The sequence below is a fragment of the Pituophis catenifer genome, unplaced genomic scaffold (genome assembly GCF_029215685.1).
Source record: "Pituophis catenifer annectens isolate HBS135680 unplaced genomic scaffold, rPitCat1.0.hap2 SCAF_1, whole genome shotgun sequence".
Lineage (NCBI taxonomy): Eukaryota > Metazoa > Chordata > Lepidosauria > Squamata > Colubridae > Pituophis > Pituophis catenifer.
The window spans coordinates 195,635,313-195,656,774 of record NW_027256881.1 but is presented as its reverse complement, the minus strand read 5'-3'; the positions used below and the strand labels follow the sequence as shown (position 1 = coordinate 195,656,774).

Below are 21,462 nucleotides of genomic sequence, written 5' to 3'. Positions count from 1 at the left end.
AGTGTTCCAGGATCACCTTTTGTGATCTTCTGACAAGCAAAGTCAATGGGAGAAGCCAGATTCACTTAACCACTCTGTTACTAACTTAAATGCAGGGATTCACTTAACAATGTTGGAAAGAAAGGTCATACAATGGGGCAAAACTCACGTAACTTTTCGCCTAGCAACAGAAACTTTGGGCTCAATTGTCATAATAAATAGAGGACTACCTGTAGAAAGCTCAAATAACTTTATTATTTTTACCAATTAGAACACTGTTCTTGATTAAACTAGCCTGTTCCTTTCTGATTATTCAAGAAAGTATCAAAAGAAGCCACACAAACAACCCATATTATATCCAGCCAAACAGATGTTACTTATATCCATTTAAGCTTGGCAATTTAAAGCAGATCCAAAGAGGAAAGTCTGTATCTCTGTATTCAGGCTCCAGAATTGAACCAACCTCTGGGAGAAAGAAAGACAAAGGACCAGTAGATATGAAGACAAAGGACCAGTAGATATGCTGGAGCCTTGACTTGGGTTCTTTAAAAGCTTTCCAATCCTCAATAGAGGGGCAAACCATTGTTTTGTTTTAAGATTATATTACACACTGCAAAGCTCAATTCTATTGCAAATGTTTTTTTTAAAAAGCAGACTTGTCCCTAAAAGGGGCGTTGGTCCTATCTGACACGCTCCTTCTCGTTGTGTGGAGACAGCAGCCAGCATGGGTAGTACTCGCCCAATCAGCTGAAGGATTGAGTCAGCCAATCGTGTTAAAGTCCGCCCTTGTTGCCGGGCAGATCCAGCTTTTGATGAAGGACTATAATGGCAGACTCGGCGTGTGGGTAGGCAGAAAGGAAAGACCCAAGAAGAAAAAACACACAAGAGGACCAGACAGGCAAAGGGAGGGTCTGGCTGCTGTCTCCACACAACAAGAAGGAGCGTGTCAGGTAGGACCAACGCCCCTTCTCCATTGTTTGGTGGAGACAGCAGCCAGCATGGGACATACCCCAGTTTACTGTCCCTAAGTCTGGGAGGGGCCAGGCTGGTCCGAAACCACGTCACCGGCCACAACCTGTTGTAACACCTGACGACCGAACGCGGCCTCAGCCGAAGCAAACTTGTCCAGTTTACAGTGTCGTATGAACGGTGCGGGCGAGGTCCAGGTGGCCGCACGGCAAATTTCCAACAAAGGTGTTGAGTAGCCCAGGCCGCCGACGTAGCCGCGCTACGGGTGGAATGGGCCGTTACTCGAGAAGGCCGGGGCAAGGAACGAAGGTCATACGCTGAAGCAATGGTCTGACGAATCCAACGGCCTATAGTAGATGAAGATACCTTGAGACCCAAGGAGACAGGGAGGAAGGAGACAAATAACGCTTCCATCCGGCGAATAGCAGCAGTCCGCTTGATGTAAATTCGCAGAGCCCATCGGACGTCCAGAGTGTGCCAACGGCGCTTCCGAGGATGAGAAGGCCGCGGGCAGAAATTTGGCAGAATAAGTTCTTGTGCCCGATGGAAGATGGAGTTAACCTTCGGCACGAAAGTAGGATCCAATCAGAGGACAACACGGTCCGCGTGAAAAACGCAGAGGTCAGCCCGGATGGACAAAGCCGCCACCTCCGAGATATGGCGAGCCGAGGTTACCGCCACCAAAAAGGCAACTTTGCAAGAAAGCAGTCGTAGGGAGGCCGTCCTTAGAGGTTCATACGGAAGACCCATGAGGGAGTCAAGCACCAACGGAAGGTCCCAGGTAGGGTAACGATGCAGGACCAGAGGAGACAGGTTCTCCGGATTACGAGAAATCAGACAGCAAACAAAGGAGCTCGGAGGAGAGGAAAGGAACTCAACGGCCAACCCTGATCTTAAGATAGCCAGGACCCACTTATCGGAAGTTGACTTCTCCCAAGCAGCGGCGAAGAGAGCCAATCTGCCACCGATGGGAGGAGAAGCGATGCAACTAGCGACAGCGTCGGTATGAACGACCTCCTCCCCCACGAAAGGGCCGCCTAGACACAAAGGGTCTGTCGCGCTGGGACCTATCCAGGGACCCCCGCTGCCTGTGAAACCCACTGTACGGTCTAGGGGAAGAGAAGGAAGCCGAACCAAAACTATCAGCACCTCGGACATGAGGACGAGGGGGATAAGGGGCAAATCGGGAGTCCCCCCTACGATGTACAGGAGCCAAGATCTTCCTTTTGTCCCTGGTTTCGGTGAGGAACGGCCCCAGGGCAGAGCCGAAAAGCTGAGATCCACCAAAAGGGACTGAGGTCAAGCGCCACTTATGGCGAGTGTCCGCTTGCCAGTGGCGGAGCCAGACTAGACGACGGGCAGCGACCATGGAAGCAAGGGCCTTGGAAGCAAAACGAGCAGCGTTCAAAGTGGAGTCCGCCGAAAATTGCAAGGCAGCGACGATTTTGTTCAAATCCTGCCGGACGCGGGTGTCTTCCGGAGGGAGTTTCTCTTGGAGTTGGCGAAGCCAAAGCAAGGTGGTGCGATTAAAAAACGATGCCATAGTCACAGCTTTGATGGCCCAGGCGGAATCTTGATGTGCCCGCTGGAGAACTAAATCAGCACGACGCTCATCCGGGCGTAGGTCCTCATCAGGATCCCCTGGGACGTTTGCGTTGGGTAACAGAGCAGCAATAGAGGCATCAATCGATGGCACCTGAAGAAGGGAGTCCAGTTCGCTTGCGACCTGTAAATTCTTACGGTCGTTCGTCGATGGAGAAGGGGCCGTCCCTGGTGAAGACCACTGCCGTTTCACCACATCCACAAATAGAGGAGGAGTCGGAATGGAGGTGATAGGCCTGGCAGGCTCAGCAAACATGGGGTCCAGGGCCCCAGAAGCAGGGGCTGGATCTGCCGCCGGCGAAGACAAACGAGCAGTATTAACCGCCTTAAACAAGAGAGATTTGAATAAGGCCTGTGGAAAGAGTCCAGCAAAGGCCGGTTGCTCCTGGGGCAAGTTGTCATCGTCCGATAAAGCTGAATCATCATAATCCACATCCGTCAAAACAGAATGTTGAGTCGAGTGAGAACAGGTAGGAGAATCCAGAGCCCTGGACTGGTGATCTCCTACGGTTCCCCGTTCGGGGGAAGCAGAAGAAACCGACCGTACAGATGCAGAATGGCTACGAGAATGGTCCCGTGCGGCCAGGGACCTTTGAACTGCGTTCTCAATAAGGAGTTCAAGTTGCTCGGGAAGTAATTGACACGAAATAGCAGTCGTGGAGGATGTCGTGGCAGAAGCAGGGACAGAAGGAAGCAAGCCGGACCTTCGATGCGGATGCCTCAGGTGGAGGAAGAAGATCTGAAGAACCCCACAATGCCGAAGTGGAAATAGTCACTGGACAATCACGCAGGGACAATTGATCAGGAGTATCAGATCTAGTCATCGGTTCAGGCGGGTTGTCAGCCACAGGAGTGTGAACCATCTCCTTTGTAGCAACATCAGCAGTCGCTCTTTCGCAAAGCTTTGTCAAAACTTTGTCTCTATGCCTCTCAACTCTCGAGGGTCCACCTTGTTTGTGGCCCTTGTGGTGAGATCTAGCAGGATCAGTCGAAGGCGGAGACTTTTCAGAAGTCGCGGCTTCGTGGGGTCTATCATGAGAGGCAGGATGCGACTGATCATGGGCAACTTCACTGGCCACACGGCCATGTTTCGATTTTGACAGGGCTTTAGGCATGGCTGCAATGCAATGTTATAGAATTCGTGTGATGAAAGTTCCGCCAGGCAGAAAGTAAGAGATGCAGAAATCAAAGCGACTGGAAATGGCAATCGTCTCCGAAAGCGACGTTAAGCGAGACAGAGGGGGCATAAAAGCTCCACTAGCCCGTACTATAATCAAACTGCAGCCAGCAATCAAGAATGTAAACAGGGACGTAATATTCCACAGTCCAGCCCTGATAGCCCAAAGGGAGCGCTAGCACTCCACAAGCCCCAATAAGGAGAGACAAATCCTTTAGATGCACAAAATGGCTGCTGCAATTACAGACTGGAAACAAAATGGAGGCTCGCCACTCCTTGGCCACAAACTTCCACGTGGAGCTGAATCAATGAAGAACTTGAGCAGGAGAGGAAGGCAGAAGGAGAAAAACACCAGCGATGAACATGAGGAAGCCACCAGCTGACAGGAGGGAAATCGCCAGGCTTCACCTCGGAGCAATGAATGGCAGCGGCAACAGGGCAGTCGGCAACAGGGCGATTAGAAGAAAGGGGGCTTCCTCTTCGCAGTCCAGTAGAGAGGCAGAGAACTCAGAAGCCACGAGCTGATAGGGGGGATCCGCCGCCCTAGCAACGCAATAAACAAGCGAAAAAGCAAGCTGCCAGCAAAGCCGATCAGTGAAAACAGGCGCGGCTTGAATTACAATCCAAAATGGCGGCCGCAAGTGCCTGCAAGGAATTTTCTTGCCGTTTTAAAAAACGGGCGGCTAAAACGGCAATTAGGGGAGCAGAACCAATTCGCCTCACCCCTACACGGCAAATGAACCCCCCCCCGTCAGGGGAGGAAGCCAAAGGGGCTAAAAGTCCCAAAAAGGCACCAAGTCAGTAAAAGGGGCAGAGGCAACTCACAGTGTCCAAAAGCCAGTCCAATAGGTCATTCACGATGAGACAAGAAGCAGACAAACAATCCAAATCCAATTAGCCAGAACAGTAACCGTAATCAATCCGAGGTCAAACCAGTAAATAATCTTGAGAAATAGCCATAAAAGGGAGAAATAGAGACAGAGCCAATAACCCACATGCCCGATAAACTGAAAGGACTGAGTCAAAAGCTGGATCTGCCCGGCAACAAGGGCGGACTTTAACACGATTGGCTGACTCAGTCCTTCAGCTGATTGGGCGAGTACTACCCATGCTGGCTGCTGTCTCCACCAAACAATGGAGAATATCCTTTTTCTCCATTAGAATTGTTCACTTAATCTGTTTTCCCAGTTATGAAGAATGGAGAGCCGCGGCTCAGAAGGCGCAGAATGCGTCTGCCGCCTCATTGCAATTGGGGCAGTCTGGCTCCTAATGAGCACTGCTGCCGCGGCTGAAAAGGCACCTAACACACCAACCGCTTGCTCTGTGGGTAGGGCAGGCTGGCTCGCCATGAGCATGTCTGCCGTGGCCCTTGAAGTGCCCGAAGCGCTGGCCGCCATCAGTGTGCCTAGAGGAATCCAGGGACTGAGTCCCCTTCTGCAGGTGCAGACTAATGCCAGGGGCTGCCTGTTAGTAGGCAATGCCCCCTCCGCTAAGCGCGGGAAAGGCAGGAACCTCGGCTGAGAGACAAGCCAGTAGAAAACAGGGTACCAATAGGCTGGTGCTGCCCCAGATCGCTCACCAGCGATCACTGAGCCTTGCTCGGCCCAAAAATTATTTAATGTTGTTAGTCTTACATTATGAAGATATTGAAGAGTGGGTGAGTCTCAATACTCAGTCTCAACTCATGGAAGACTGAGTCGAACTGGGGAGCGCCCAGGCAGGAGTAGGCATGGCCAAGAAAGTCTGACTCGGTCTCCAAGCAGAGAAGCGGAGTGCTACCCAAACCTGGATGATCTTCCCCGATATGCTGGAGAATTGTTCACTTAATCTGTTTTCCCAGTTATGAAGAAGGGAGGTAGAGAGCATTTATGATTTTGCATTGGCACACCAAACACTTGAATGCCAAACCACAGTATAAATTCCACATGTATTTAGGAAAAACAAATGCACTTGGTAAAGATGAGCATCACTAGAGAATGCCCACTGACACGACACAAATACTGAAGCCAGAAGTATTCCATATCTATAATGAAAGTCCCTATCTTTATTATTTTATATTTTACTGTCTCAGTAGTTCCTATGATAGAAAGACACAATCCATTTTCCATATAAAACGCACCAAACACTGGCATTTTAAACTTACATATGCTTAAATAAGCTATAACTAAAGAACAGTGGTCATATATTAGAGTATTTGATTGCATTTTGATTACTATTTTTAGATAACTAACAAGTTTGTGCTCGTGTTTTTATTTTTGTTTTACAGTAGTAACCTCAGGAAACAACAATAAAAAAGTAAATCTGATGTTAATGGGAAACTTCTACTGCAAGCAAATGAAAATATAGACATTATTCTTGGAAAGCTTTTCATTTTGCTCTTTATAATAAACCTACAGTATATAAATTGATAAATCTAGTCCAAATATTTTCCAACAAAACATAAAGGATAGAAGACAATATGACATACCATATATAAGGAACCCCAAAGTTATGGAATGATTCAAATAGCTACACAAACTAACATAAATTGACAAAAAGGCAGTGCACCAATGAAATTACGAATAGCAAACTCTCTTACTGTCCACATCTAAAAGCTATTTACGTAGAAGTTCTCTTAATTCAATAGGACTTACTCCAAAATACAACTATCTCCATGATAGAAGTAAATGTTGAGTTCCAATGGAAACTGGACAGCATTATTATTTAATAATACTTGACGTCTTAGACTTTTTGCAGCAAAGGAACTGACAACATAGAAATAACAATAGCATTTAGACTTATATACTGCCCCATAATGCTGGGGTCCCCAACCCCTGGCCCGGTACCAGGCTGTGCCCATTGGGAACCAGGCCGTGCAAGTGGTAGACAAGCACACATGCATGCAAAACCATCCCCTCTCCCCTCCTCGTTGTCATCAGTCTGCAGAGCCAGAAAGGTTGGGAATCTTTGCGTTACAGCACTCTGAGGAGTTTACAGAGTCAGCATATTGCCCCCAACAATTTGGGTTCTCATTTTACTGACCTCAGAAGGATGGAAGGCTGAGTCAACCTTGAGCCCCATCAGGATCAAACTCCTGGTTGTGGGCAGAGTAGCCTGCAACACTGCATTCTAACCATTGCACCATCAGGGCTCCATGATCACACATCAAAAGAATAACTGAATATTAAAGCAACATCTCAGTAATAAAAGGGGATTTAACAATATCTAGAATCAATATCTCAATTCTGCCTCCCCCTCCCAGCTATCAGGTTCGACCATACAGGCCCCCATTAGAGAGTTTCAAGACATTGTGGAGAACAGTGGCAAAATTACTTTTACTTTACTTTACTTTTATTTGATTTATATACCGCCCTACTCCCGAAGGACTCAGGGCGGTGAACAGCCAACAATAAAATACATATATACAAAATTTAAAAAGCAGAAATAAAATCAAATTAAATAGTTTGGCCCAGACAGATTAAAACCCCAATCAATTTAAAACAAAGTTAAACTTTGAGTATTAAAAATATTAAAAAATATTAAAATTATTAAAATTGTTTAAAAAGAGGGAGATTAATTAATTAATTCATTCATTCGCAAAATTTATTTATTTGTTTATTTATTTATTTGTTTATATATTTTACGCATGCCCAAGATGGCGACTCCCGATGGAGCTCCGTTTTTGCGGGGGTGATGTCCTGGCGATTAGGGGGTCCTTAAGGCCAACTGTCCACCTATGGCCCATGGCGTGGTGAGAGGGCTGATTCGCCGATCCGTTGGGAGCATTTTCGGCTCCGGAAGACCTTCTCCGGAACAGCTTGAAGTGAGACGGGCGGTGCTGGCGGGGTGTAAGATGGCGAGATAGGCCTGGAGCTCCGTGACAGCCGACCCTGCATCCGTCGGAGGCTGCCGGAGGGATGGCGGTGCGCGGCTGCGGTGGCCATCTGGCACCCTGGGCGAGACTCCGTTGGACCCTGGCGATGGCAGGAGTTGCCTGCGGAGGCCAGCGGTGGGCGGAGTCGGTGCGGAGGAGGCCGATGGTGATGGCAGCAGTGATGACGTCGCCCGAAATGGCGGTTACCGGCGGCGGTAGTGGGAGCAGCGGAGCAGCGGAGACCAAAGAGGCCACAAGCGGGAGAGCAGGGACCTGCCTGACTATTTTCAGCGGAAACTCCTGGGCGACGGAGGGATGCTGACCCATTCATTGTCGGGCCAGCCCTGGACCGCCTCCCAGAGGCCTCCCCCCCTCTTTTTTCTATGTGGGGGGGGTTAAACCTTTATGCATGGAAGACCTGAAGGTGGCTAAGGAGATGGGAAGGGGATTGTAGTGTCTACCATGGGGGCTTTGCTTCTGCAAAGTGACTGCCTTATTCCATCTCCCCCCCCCTCCTGTATTTTCATCTCCCGTGCCCCTTTTGTGGCCGGATATTCGGCCTTTTGTGATCATTTGCTATTCAGGCTTGTTGTTTCCTGTATGTCAGGATGAGAGTTTCCCTACTTTTATGTCATCTGAGTCCCCCTGGATTCGCCTACTACATATTTCCCACAGACTATCCGTGTCTCTGAACTCAAGGATTGGCTATTCCATCTGTGCCTAGGTACAACATTGAAAGAACCGGACTAAAGCTGCTGTTTTTCTCCCTTATATCTGGTTGCCGTGAGAGGGTGACCGATGTTTACATCTGAGTTCAAAATGGCTTAGTTTTCTACCGCTGATGTGAGAGGTCAGTGGGACTAAAATGACTTGTACCTCTGATTGATACTCTCTCCACGGGACCCTGGATAGCTAGGACATGCCTACCAGCTATGGACTATCTAGCTAAAAAATGTACTCATTGGGAGAACTCCTCAAACTGCGAGATTCCCCCCTCTTGCAGGTCTGGCCCTCTGTTTTATCGAGGGCCTATCTCGATGATGGACTTTGGAGTCCGGAGAGATGGCATACAGCAAAAAGAGGGTTATGGGGTTTTTTAGGGAAATTTTTTAATAGGATTTTAAGGGATTCTGGGAGGGGGGTAGGTTACGTGGGTTTGGGGGAAGACTCGCGGGGGAGAGTATCTGGGCCGAGGGGCGTGGCATGGGAGGTGCGGACTCAGAGGTCAAGGAGGGGGTTAGAGCTTATGATACAGATGGCCATGACATCGATACTGTAGGTGGGAGGGGCAGATATGGCGGGAGCAGGGGGCAACATCATCTTGTGGGAGTGCGTCCTCGCTGGTTGCAAGCGGTGGCACGCTCCGGCCTCCAAAGCTCTTTTCGTTCCCCAGGTTGTACGGAACCTCGGGCCCCAGGCCTTCGGCTGATGCTGTGCAACGTCAGGTCTGTGGTAAATAAAGCCCCCCTCATTTGTGACTTATTCAGGAGGGGGGTGCGGACCTGGCGGGTATTACCGAGACCTGGTTGGGCCAGGAGGGGGAAGCCCCCCTTGTTGATATGTGCCCACCCGGTTTCTGTGCATTCCATCAGCCAAGGTCACAGGGGAGGGGCGGAGGGGTGGTGGTTGTCATTAATGAGGGTCTTGGACCGAGGGAGGCCACTGTTCCTCAGACAGCTGGATGTGAGTCCCCCCTTGTGAAGTGGGGTCATAGGGTGCAGTTGGGCTTGCTAGTCACGTACCTGGCTCCCTGCCACGTGGCAGCAGCCCTGCCCGAGCTGCTCGACGTTATAGCCGCAGTGGCGGTTGACACCCCCAGGCTTATGGTCATGGGGGATTTTAACCTGCCATCAGTCAGCGAGACGTCTGAGATGGCTCGGGAGTTCATGGCTTCCATGACGGCTATGGACCTGACCCAGTTAATTTATGGCCCTACTCACAGGGGGGGACACACACTGGACCTGGTTTTTGTCTCTGGACAGTGGTTGAGTGATCTCGAGATAGGGGATATAGCGATTGAACCCTTGTCATGGTCAGATCACTCCCTCCTTCGCCTGGACCTTCGAACCGCCACACCCCACCGCAGGGAGGCAGAACCGACCAGGTGGTTCAGCCCCAGGCGCCTGATGGATCCTGATAGGTTCCAGATGGAGCTTGGGCCATTTTCTGAGGTTCTGGCACACGACTCGGCTGAGGACTTAGTAGCCGCCTGGGATAGGGCGGCTGCTGGGGCTTTGGACCGAGTCATGCCTTTGCGGCCTCTGACCCGGCGCCGGTCTCACCTGGCTCCTTGGTATACTGAGGAGCTGAGGGAGATGAAGCGCCGGAAAAGACGCCTAGAGAGCAGTTGGAGGGCTAGTCGTTCTGAATCCGACCGGACACTGGTAAGATCTCATATTAAGAATTACCTAGTGGCGATAAAAGTAGAGAAGAGTAACTACTTTTCTGCTCTTATTGCGTCATCAGATAATCGACCAGCCGCCCTGTTTAGGGTGACCCGCTCCCTGCTCCACCAGGGGGCGCGGGAGGACCCCTTGGAGGGTAGAGTTGAGGATTTTGTACAATATCTGTATGACAAAATCGCTCAGATTCGGGAACAGCTGGACTCTGACTGGGTAGATCCAGGGGAGATGACAGGGGCAGGTCCTGAGAATATTATATGGGAAGAGTTTGATCCTGTGACTCCCGAAAGCGTGGACAGGATACTGAGCAGACTGAGTGCGGCCACATGTTTATTGGACCCGTGTCCCTCCTGGTTGGTACTGGCCTCCCGGGAGGTGACGCGAGGCTGGCTCCAGGGGATTATAAATGCTTCATTGAGTGAGAGTGTCTTTCCCGCCGCCTTGAAAGAGGCGATGGTGAGGCCCCTCCTCAAGAAGCCCTCCCTGGACCCGGCTGTGTTAGCAAATTATCGTCCTGTCTCCAACCTTCGCTTTGTTGCAAAGGTTGTTGAGAGTGTGGTTGCACGACAGCTGCCTCAGTACCTAGATGAATCGACTTATCTAGATCCGTTCCAGTTGGGCTTCAGGCCCGGGTGCAGCACAGAGACGGCATTGGTCGCATTAGTTGATGATCTCTGGAGGGCTCGGGACAGGGGTTGCTCCTCTGTCCTGGTCCTATTAGACCTCTCAGCGGCTTTTGATACCATCGACCATGGTATCATGCTGCACCGGTTGGAAGGGTTGGGGGTGGGGGGCACTGTTTTACAGTGGTTCTCCTCCTTTCTCTCCGACCGGTCGCAGTCTGTGTTGACAGGGGGGCAGAGGTCGACCCCGAGGCCCCTTGTATGTGGGGTGCCGCAAGGATCGGTCCTCTCGCCCGTTCTGTTCAACATTTAGGTGAAGCCGCTGGGTGAGATCATCCGTGGTTTTGGGGTGAAGTACCATCAGTACGCTGATGATACCCAGCTGTACATCTCCACCCCAGACCACCCCAATGATGCCCTCGAGGTGATGTCCCGGTGCAGGGAGGCCGTACGGATCTGGATGGGGAGGAACAGACTCAGGCTCAACCCATCCAAAACTGAGTGGCTGTGGTTTCCGATGTCCCGATATAGTCAGTTGGCGCCATCTCTGACTATTGGGGGCGAGTCGTTGGCCCCCACAGATGGGGTTCGCAACTTGGGTGTCCTTCTGGACTTGGGGCTGTCTTTAGAAGAGCATATGGCGGCCGTGGCCAGGAGGACTTTTTATCAGGTTTGCCTGATTCGCCAGTTGCGTCCCTTTCTGGATCAGGACTCGTTACGCACGGTCACTCACGCCCTTGTCACCTCACGCCTGGATTATTGCAATGCTCTCTACATGGGGCTCCCCTTGAGGAGCACCCGGAGGCTCCAATTGGTCCAGAATGCAGCCGCGCGGGTGGGAGCGATGTGGCGCTCCCATGTGACCCCCCTCCTGCGCGAGCTGCACTGGCTCCCAGTGGTCTTCCGGGTGCGCTTCAAAGTTTTGGTTACCACCTTTAGAGCGCTCCATGGCTCAGGACCAGGGTACTTACGAGACCGCCTTCTGCCACCAGTAGCCTCTCACCGACCAGTTCGCTCCCATAGAGAGGGGCTCCTCAGGGTGCCGTCGGCCAAACAATGTCGACTGGCGGCCCCCAGGGGGAGAGCCTTCTCTGTCGGGGCACCTGCCATCTGGAACGAGCTCCCCCCGGAGATACGGAGGATCCAAGATTTACGCATCTTCCGCCGCGCCCTAAAAACGTTTTTATTCCAACAGGCTGGTCTGGCCTAACTCTCCCTTTTAAATTGGCTTTTAAATTGGCTTTTAAATGTTTTTTAGATAAATTGGTTTTTTTTTAATTTGTTTTTTGAGCCTAAATTTTTTAATCTGTTTTTAATAGTTTTTTAACTTTTGTATGTCTCTGTATTTTATTTTGGCTGTTCACCGCCCTGAGTCCTTCGGGAGTAGGGTGGTATACAAATATGATAAATAAATAAATAAATAAAAATATTTTTGCTGACATTAGTTTCATTTGGTTCCCTGTCTAATTTTTAAATCAACATAGAGAGGGAGGGAATGTAAAACGTCAGACTTGGTCAATGGTGAACAACCTCTAAATTCTACACAGATCTCAAAGCATTCCTAGAAAATCTAAAAACAGAGAGCCAGAAATAGATGAAATAATGTATTTTGTATATGTACAAACCATACAATTTAATATTTACACATCCTGCGTAGAGAAAAAAAAATTGTGCATGGCAATAATCCCATCAGACATTCACCAGAAATCATGACGTTTTAAAATATGTAGAAATGGCCTACATTCTCTGTCCTGCTCCATGTCCTCTGTGAAATAATACTTTATCTCTGGAACTTGATCATGGATCATGAGGAGGAGAATTGTACTTCCTTGCAAATAAACATGACCAAGATCTGTGACTGAAAGGGTACACGTTCTATTGCTGTATAGAGTTTAGCCATAACAGTTTAGGCTAATGCCTGAACACAGAGAGAATGTTTTAATATATATTCAGGACACCCCATGTGGCACATCTGCTGCCTGATCCCATTGTTGCAGAAAGATTCGAGTCCCCCCGCAGAGTATTTCTGTACATGCAAAGGGAAGTCTGCATCTTCTCTATCATCTCAGCTAGCAAAACACTTCTGAGACTAGTTTTGCATATTTTGCATACAGAGACCATTGACAGAATCAACCCATTTTTTTGTTTAAATACACTCCAAATATCAGATCAAAAATATTAAAAGTCAATGATTTCTTATAGGAAAAACTATTATTTAAATATAATAGTTATCATCCGTAATATCTATTTGCCCAGTGCCTAATTAAATATATATTCTGTGTGTGTGTGTGTGTGTGTGTGTGTGTGTGTGTGTGCGCGCGCGTGTGTGTGTAGAAGCCATTTCGAACTTATATGATTCATATGTCATCTTTATACAGTTTATGAATGAATTCATAAACTTAACTGCCTAATATTGAATAATACTTTCCATACAACCCTTCCTTTATATTAAATTGGAATATTGAATTAACTATTCATTTGAAAATGCACCTTTATATGAGAAATCTCAATCTATTACAACAGTATCCAATTTTATAAAATGACCATAAATATGACAGTTATATAATGATTCCAATAGAAGCTACGGTAGTATCCTGCATAGTTTGTTGGGCAGTAGTTTTAACAGCAGATTAAAAGTAACTGCAGTACTAATTTTTAACCAGGTACTTAATGAAGAATTTATTTTCTGCATTCTTTATGCAAGAATGGTTTAACTTGGTTTAAAGAATAGCAATATTTTAGATGTTGCATCTGATTCTTCTATATATCCTGATTAGTGCCATTTGATCAAAATGTAAGCCCAAGCAACACAGCTGCTCCATCAGCTTCTCTTCAGAAATAAAGTCTTAATCATGTATCAACTGAATGACTATTTTAATTTTATTAATACTGCAAGTAGGCATTCCAGATTTTATATCTTTCAAAGGTCAGTATACCTCTTCAATTACCCTAAAGTACTTTCGTTCCGTTTTCTTCTCCCCTAGCACTGAACAACAATATCCTATCCTTAAAATGTTACTGTGATGTTATCAGTAATTAACATTTTTCTGTGTTTAAAAAGGATAAGCTACAAATGCATATTCTAGTTTTTGAAGTTCTGCTTATACCCAAGTACACTTCAAGTATCCTCTTGATATTCCTGTAAATCCTTCTGAAAGATCTTATGAAAATGTTTACTGCTCCATTCTAGACTCTTCTCCATACAACACAAACGCAAGGAATCTTTGCTTTTGTTAGCCAAGCCACTAATACTTTTCCAACTGAGGTCAAGAACATGAAGCAAAGGTCACTAATTAAACTGTAAGACTAACAAAATATAGTCTTAATCACTTGCATTTCTTTGTACAACCAGAACTATTAACAAATGACACCTCACAACATACTTCGAAATAAAACATGTATTTTAATGCAAAAATCTACTGCATATAAAGAGGATTTCAAGAGCAACCCCTCTGCCAGGATGAAGGTAAAATGGCCATCATTCTGTCTTCAGGCAATGGCATTCCATATCACACAATGTTTCACACTCATAAATACATGACAAATACTTCCTCAATCATTTTTTACAAGCAGGGATGCACAGGGGGTTGTCAATGGCTAGCTTGAGGGAAAATAGGAACAGCAGGCGGCAGAAGCTGTACTGAAAATGGTTATGTGGTAAATTCTCTTCTATAACATCACTCAACTATCCTACCCTTTGATCTTTCAGCTACAATTACACAAATATCCACAAAATCTGGATTAAAAGAACACTACAACCATCACCATCACCATCACCATGAACACAATACTATTTCTAATATTAGTTCATAATATAAACGTAATATTTACACATTTTTAAAAATAATTTAGGCAGTATATTTTCTAAAACTTCACCACAGTTTCATATCTACGCAAAGATATTAGTGTAATTGGTGTCAGAGAAATTACAGACTGGTGTCTCCCAATTATTAAAAAAAACTTAATGTCTAACTATTGGTTTTTATTGTGCAATAATAACTACTGGAAATTTCCCAAATACAGAAGTGCTCATCCATCCAGCCTTTCCTCTTTTCAAATAAATGTTGACATATATTGTCATTGCAGCCCTCAAAAAAGTTTTCCAAAAATCCTAAATGTATATTTGTGTGAAACTGAAAAATGACTCCTGGAGCACAGTATTTTGCAGCTCAGCAACAAAATCTTCAGAGTTTTCTGAAGACTGATTTAATTTTAAATAATCCATTATTAGAAAAACTTGCCAAGTTTGCATCTTGAATTATTCACTATAACAGTTCAACTTTATTTTTAGAATATAGGTGCATTATAACAATAGGAGTAGCAGAAGAGTTCTGAGCTGAAATAGTTTCACAGACTATATCTTATAACTTATTGGAGTTAACCATCTGACATTAATTATTGTTTTGGCTTCTAGCCTGTGAATGTTTATTTTTCAGTTTAAAGTCTTCTCGCTCTTTGATACCATATGGAAATGAGAATGTTTAATGGGAAATTGAAACCATGTGCATCTAAGTACTTAATGAAGTACAGGGAGAGTAAGAGAGTATGTTTTAAAAGAATTCTGATACACTGTTCTGGATACTTTTACAAAACAAATACAACAATAGCTTAATTTTTCTTATAACTTAGCACACAATTGCATTTGTTAAAATAATTAAAAACAGTGCTTTAATTGATGCTTTATTTTAATGCAATAAATCAAGCATCCATTGTCCACACATCTCAAACTTTTTAGGACAAGTTAAAGTTCACCGCTTTCAAACATGAGAATTCTAATATATCATCTTGTTCTGGGATTGGATCTTGATCCAAACTCTGCTTGACAGACAGCGATTGTCAGTATTATGAAAATTTATGCCCTGAATTGGACAAAGTACATGAAATATTCCAGTACTTAACAAGTAAGAATCAAGAAACAAAGCTGGATTTTGAAAAGCAACTAATGGTTTTATAACCAATATATATAAAAAGTCAGGCCAAAAAAAAGATAGTAAGAGGAAAATTGATTTAGTTTAGTAAAGTTTTCATTTCTACTGTATTCCATTAAGTACAGTATATTTCCAAAAATAGCATTAAGTAAGGAATAGAATACAATAATATCTATATTAACCAATACTAAAGTCCCCTTGGAAATTATAATTAAACTTCAGAAAACTCACCATTTGTTTTTCTTTCTAATGTAATCTTTTTCGGAGAGGTTAATCAAATAGATCATTGGTTTAGAAGTTAAAAACAAATATTTGTTGAGCACATCAATCTAAAAAATAGCAAACAAAAATTTATGTAAAATATGCAACTTTGTAGTGTGTCCCCCCCATATAGATTATATGTGCAAGTGAAAAAATAATATACTTATGGTTTGTAGATGAAGATGGTATTAATTTGCTAGAATAATTAAAAAGTTTAAATAAAAACCTGGTGCACATTATACTTCTCTCTTTTGGGTTTTAATAGGAAGACATGAGACTTGATGAAGTAATAGTTATAAACTTGCCTCTTTATCATTCCAATCATGATAGAAACGGACTGGCTTTTTTTCATCTATTACCCAGCTTTTGATTTTGCACATTATGTCCTGGTGGAATTAAAAAGAAACAAAAGACATTTTAATATGTTGTATTCTGCTATTTGCAGGATTGTTATTTCTCACGAGAGAGAAATTTTAGTTATAACAAATATAACAAATCTTCTGAAATGTGATCTATATTTGAATGGCAGAGTCCAGAATATTACTAAGCATAGCGTAGATAATGTATGTATGAGAAAAATACAAATTATACTCTTCCCTCCCCTGTGGAATAAAAAAAAAACCCTGTAAGTAAATTTAAAACTGCCTTTCAAATGCCAAAATAATTAAGCACCCCATGGAAGCAACCAAAACATATGCAAAGATGACCAAAAAAAACCCCCGTAGCAAATGAAATTGAGCTGATTAGTGAAGATCCACCCATCAAGGTATTTGTTCAAATGTCCAAAGGCCATCATCTTATACATTAATTTTTTGCCCGCACCTTCTCATCTCCTCCAAAAAGCGAATCCTGCCAAAACTTTCATTACACAATGGCAAGAGCCCTTGCACTGGTGACCTCCAACCAGCTGCATTCACTTTCAGAGCATCTCTCCCTGCAGGAAATCTAAAGGCCTTTTAGTTAGCAAGCTAGTGTGCATTCAGAAGGAGTAACTGCAGGAAGAGCCCAATGTGCTTTGTTTCTCTGGCCTTTCTTCACAGAAAGATTAATCATCTGTGAAATGGAAACGGCAAACAGCAAGTGACACAAACTGAACCCTTCAAGCCTTTCCTCATCAGTTTTGTGGTCCTGCATCTGAAAGCTGCGTGTGGCAAGGTTTGCCTTACAGGCAGGTGTTAATAAAAGCCTCTTAGGTCTGAAAGGTCAAACTAAGCTCTTCAAACCAACATTGTTGGTTTTTTTGTCAGACGTAATTTACGGCCAGGTTCTAAATGCTACATTTCAGGAAAATTAACTTGAATATGATATTCCATTAAAGAATTTAACACCAATTTCTAGTTGCCAAATTTTAAGGCACACGTCAATAAATAGGTCACATACATACAAATATATGACCTTAGTATTTAGTATACTAGTCTCCCCAATCATGCAATTGCTTCAGGTGGAAAAACAAGACGAAAGCTCTTCTAAATCTCAATTCCTGATTTGTAACTCTCCAGGAACAGGACTTCCCACAGATTTTAACAAGAAAGGGGCAAGCTGAAAACTTTTAATGAAATATAACATGTTCTGCCTAAGAATAATCACTTTTACTCTCCTATAACTGATTTTCACTCATAAATGTTTTTAAAGTGGCTAATGTAACACCATTTCCTACAAGGAGAAGATCAAAGTGCTATATTACAAATGCATTATGATTAAAAAAGCACTGTGCAGCCTTGCTATTAAATGTTCTTTAAACCCTAAAAGGCTTCCCATAGATCTCACTTGGCACTGCATATACAACCTTTGACAAGTAATGTAGACCATTTTTATTCATTGCCTAAAATTGTAGGCAATTATGTGCGTCACACTGGCCACCTGCAAGTTCTGAATGCCTGCTCCAGTTGTCAGAGCTAAAAACTAATGTCGGAGGGGATTAATCTAAAGGGAGAGAGTCCTCTTTAATGGCTACAGCAGGTGAAATGGCCCAGCTGGTTACTATGATGAGTGGCCAGAACAGCTTATGTAGAGACATGCAACAAGATTACACATGTAAAAATAAAATAAAATAAAATAAGTGGCAGAACTATGTTATCTTTGGCGCTTCTTGATGTTTTATTTGATCAGTAAATAATTCACTTAAATTTAAAATGTGCATTGTTTTATTCTTAGCCTTTTCTTCATTATTGAGATTAATTCCTCCAGTTAACCTTGCTTAACTACTGGAGGAATTTTATACCGATTCAACTTTTAACTAGACACTTACATCAACATAACAGCTGAGATTCTACACTCAACAGGATAAACAGGAATCTCTCCTGTACAATTTTTATTTTTACTTGGATTTTTTTTTCTGCACAAACAAAAAGCTATGAGAATAACAATCCAGCCTTTCTTCCCAATTTGTTTAAGAAGAGCAAACATGCTTTATACTTGGTCTCTAAACTTACACTGTTAAGAAATTACAGAACTGTATGTAAGAGTAGATATGTGTAACCCTACAATGATTGTGCGTGTTATTTGAATCTATGTTTCAAGCATGAAAAAGGTCAATTTCCTCATGTTCACCCATTTATGCAATTCATTTCCAAACTATAGCACAGGGGTGTAAAACTCACGTCGTCACGGCAACATCACGTGATGTATCGGGACCTTTTCCCCTTCGCTAATCTGGGCAGAGGCGGAGCCAGCATGTGACAAATCTGCCACGAGTTTGACACCCTGCTATAGCAGAATCATCATCAACAATTACCACATGTGATCCAAATCCGCAATGCAAAAATGCAAGATTACCAGGATTTTTTTTTCTACACAAACAAGCAATCATTTATTCATCTGAAAGAAACCAATTTGTTAGATGTGGGTGAACCAGCCCTTCCTCTTATAATTCTATGTCTTTATAGCATATATACACTTCCAGTGTAATAAAAATGTAGGGCTCCAATTTTCCTCATGATGATAACTATTTCTTTAATGAAACTTTTAACACTTTGAAAATTCTGTTTACGCATTCTGAGAACTGACATAAGCTTGTGATGGGACAATAGCCTCATATCAGTTCATTTATCTCTTTTCCTTTCTGAGACAGCTTATTTCTACTTAAGCGGCATGTTCATGAATGTAGACCTATAATATAATATCTTATCCAGTAAAGTTGGGGAAGAGAAACATTAAACATTATTAGATTTTTGCGCTTATGCTTGTATTTTAAGAACTGGTTTTGTATTTCTTCATGATTTTACAAATATTTTTACATCACTTTTTTTAAAAAAAATCCATATGAACCTACTTAAATCCATTTGAAAACAAAATCTACAAGTATACCATATTAATTGCACCTACTATGTAAACCTCTGATCCATTTCTTTTTCTAAAGTAATTCAAATGAAACATCTGAGTGAATGGAAGAGAAATGGATGTTGCAATTCAAATGTATTTTTGTTTTAAGAAATTCAATTACTTTGCCATGCTCATGAATATTTTTGAAGCATGATGATCTGAGATTACACTCTCTTACTTTCTTCAGAATGGGAGTGGTGAGGTGAAAGGGACACTGAACATTTCTATTTTCAGAGATAAACAGATGTGCTTCTTGAAAAAGGAATCTAATAATTTATATTTTATGTAAATATATTGCATCGTCTCAATCTGGCCTATGACAGAGTCATCCATTGCACAATTAATTAATTTCATGAGACAACACAATTTTAAGACAGAAATATTCTAGTGTGGTGTGGTTTTCCTATTATCAAAGTCTCTGTGGGCATGCTAGCAACACCAAAGAGTCAAGATAGGAAGTATGAATGCTGCCATTCAGGTGTCATGATTTACCATAACAAAGCCTTTATGGGGACCTAAAAATCAAGAGCAATACCATTTCCCTCTTGATTTGCAGGTGTGTTTCATCAACTATAACATGCGAAACTGTCTCAGTATTCTAGGAGAAGATTACTAGAAAGAAAACGATGAAATATTCATATTTATAAATGCATAACCTGATCTGTAAAATGATCACTCACTTTATCGCATTGACCATAATAGCAAAAAGGATTCTAGAAGAAACCTCTTTTTCTAATAAAAGGGTTTCAAGATGGAGTATGAATCATGCCTTTTATGTTTCTCAAGCACAGAAAACGATGGGCTTTAGTGTACAGGTGGTCATTTACATTATTCCAGTGTCCTGGATTTTAAGCACATGGATCAGAAGAGGCAGAGTGGTTATCATTTAACAAGCTTTTAAAAAAAAGTTATGGGGATTATAAATTATAAACAAGATTATAAATCTTGTTCAGATATATATTTAATCTATTGCCAGCTATAACTTTAGGGTCTTATTTAATTCAACATTGAGATCATTAATGCATAGATTTCTGATACATAGCAACAAAATCATTTTACTTAGCTGGCATGCAAGGAAATATAAAATCATATTTGTCATGCAATGATTCAAAGATATTTAATACAGGAATACACTTTACTGTATCCTTACACCTTCAAGAAATTAATTTCATGAACATTAAGTAACAGTACAATAGCTCTCTATTCATTCAGTCTATTTTCTGCCTTTTATTAAAAAAAAAATGCCAGGATGGACAACAATACCATGAAGATGGACAAATGCAAAGATCAGTAAAACCAATAAAGTAGAACTCAGGAAGAATGCTCAGGCTATATTCCATTCGTTACAGTAGAAGTCTTGTATTAAAATGTAAATAGCACTAAAAAAAACCCACCCACACACCCACACCCACACCCACACACCCACACACCCACTTCAGGAAAATAAACACAGTCTACAACAGTTTTTCTTCTAACTTTCATTTCTAAGTATTCTAAATACTCTCCATTATTGAACTGGGGTCCCTATGAAGAAGCGAATGAGAAGAAGACACCTATGAAAAACAGAGCAATTAGATAAGATTTCCCCATGCCCAGAGACATAGAGTAGAGACATAGATAGCATCCCTGTGCAAAACGAAAAAAACTACCATATTTTTCAGACTATAAGACGCACCTGACTATAAGATGCACCTAAATTTAGAAGAGGAAATTTTAAAAAAGTTTTTGGCCTCCGCAAGCCCCATTTTGGGGCCTTTTTCAGTCTTTTTTCAGCCCATTTTCAAGGCTTTTTTCGGCCTGTTCTTGAGGCTTTTTTCAGGCCGTTTTTCTGAAAAAAATGGCCAAAAAAAAAAAAGTATTGAAAATGGGCCAAAAAAGCCTCAAAAACAGGCCAAAAAAGGCCCGAAAATGGGCCAAAAAAAGGCCTGAAAAAGGCCCAAAAATGGGGCATGCGGAGGCAAAAAAACGGCCAGTGGGTGGGTGGGGCTTTGGCAATATTCGGTCTATAATACGCACAGACATTTTCACCCCCTTTTGGGAGACAAAAAAGTGCATCTTATAGTCGGAAAAATATGGTATATAGCTCTCAAGTATAAAGAAAAAGCATTTCTTCCTTTAAGGGAAATGGTATTTATTTTCGTAAGAGGAGGAAGTACAATCAAGTTGTTACATCCATGCCTGTCTTTCACTAATCCTTAAAACCCTGGGAGTTGGAGCTATATTGTCAGAATGATCCATTTACTTGAATCTAAAAAATTAGACCACAATTGGGACCAGAATTTCCCAATTCTGCAACCATTGTAAAAACATGCTGGTTGGTAAGTGCCTAAATTTTGATCATGTAACC

The 21,462-nt window shown here is 43.2% G+C and overlaps 1 protein-coding gene across 4 annotated transcripts in view; it reads right to left on the bottom strand.

Annotated features, from left to right (window-relative positions):
- OLA1 (Obg like ATPase 1) overlaps nt 1-21,462 on the bottom strand; it is a 101,173-nt gene that overhangs the window by 34,253 nt on the left and 45,458 nt on the right. For all 4 annotated transcript variants that reach the window (XM_070956896.1, XM_070956895.1, XM_070956897.1 and 1 more), the window contains exons 6-7: nt 16,100-16,180; nt 15,765-15,862 (exon numbers count right to left, since the gene is read on the bottom strand). In XM_070956896.1, coding sequence (XP_070812997.1) covers nt 15,765-15,862; nt 16,100-16,180 — 179 coding nt within the window. The remainder of the gene's footprint in view (nt 1-15,764; nt 15,863-16,099; nt 16,181-21,462) is intronic.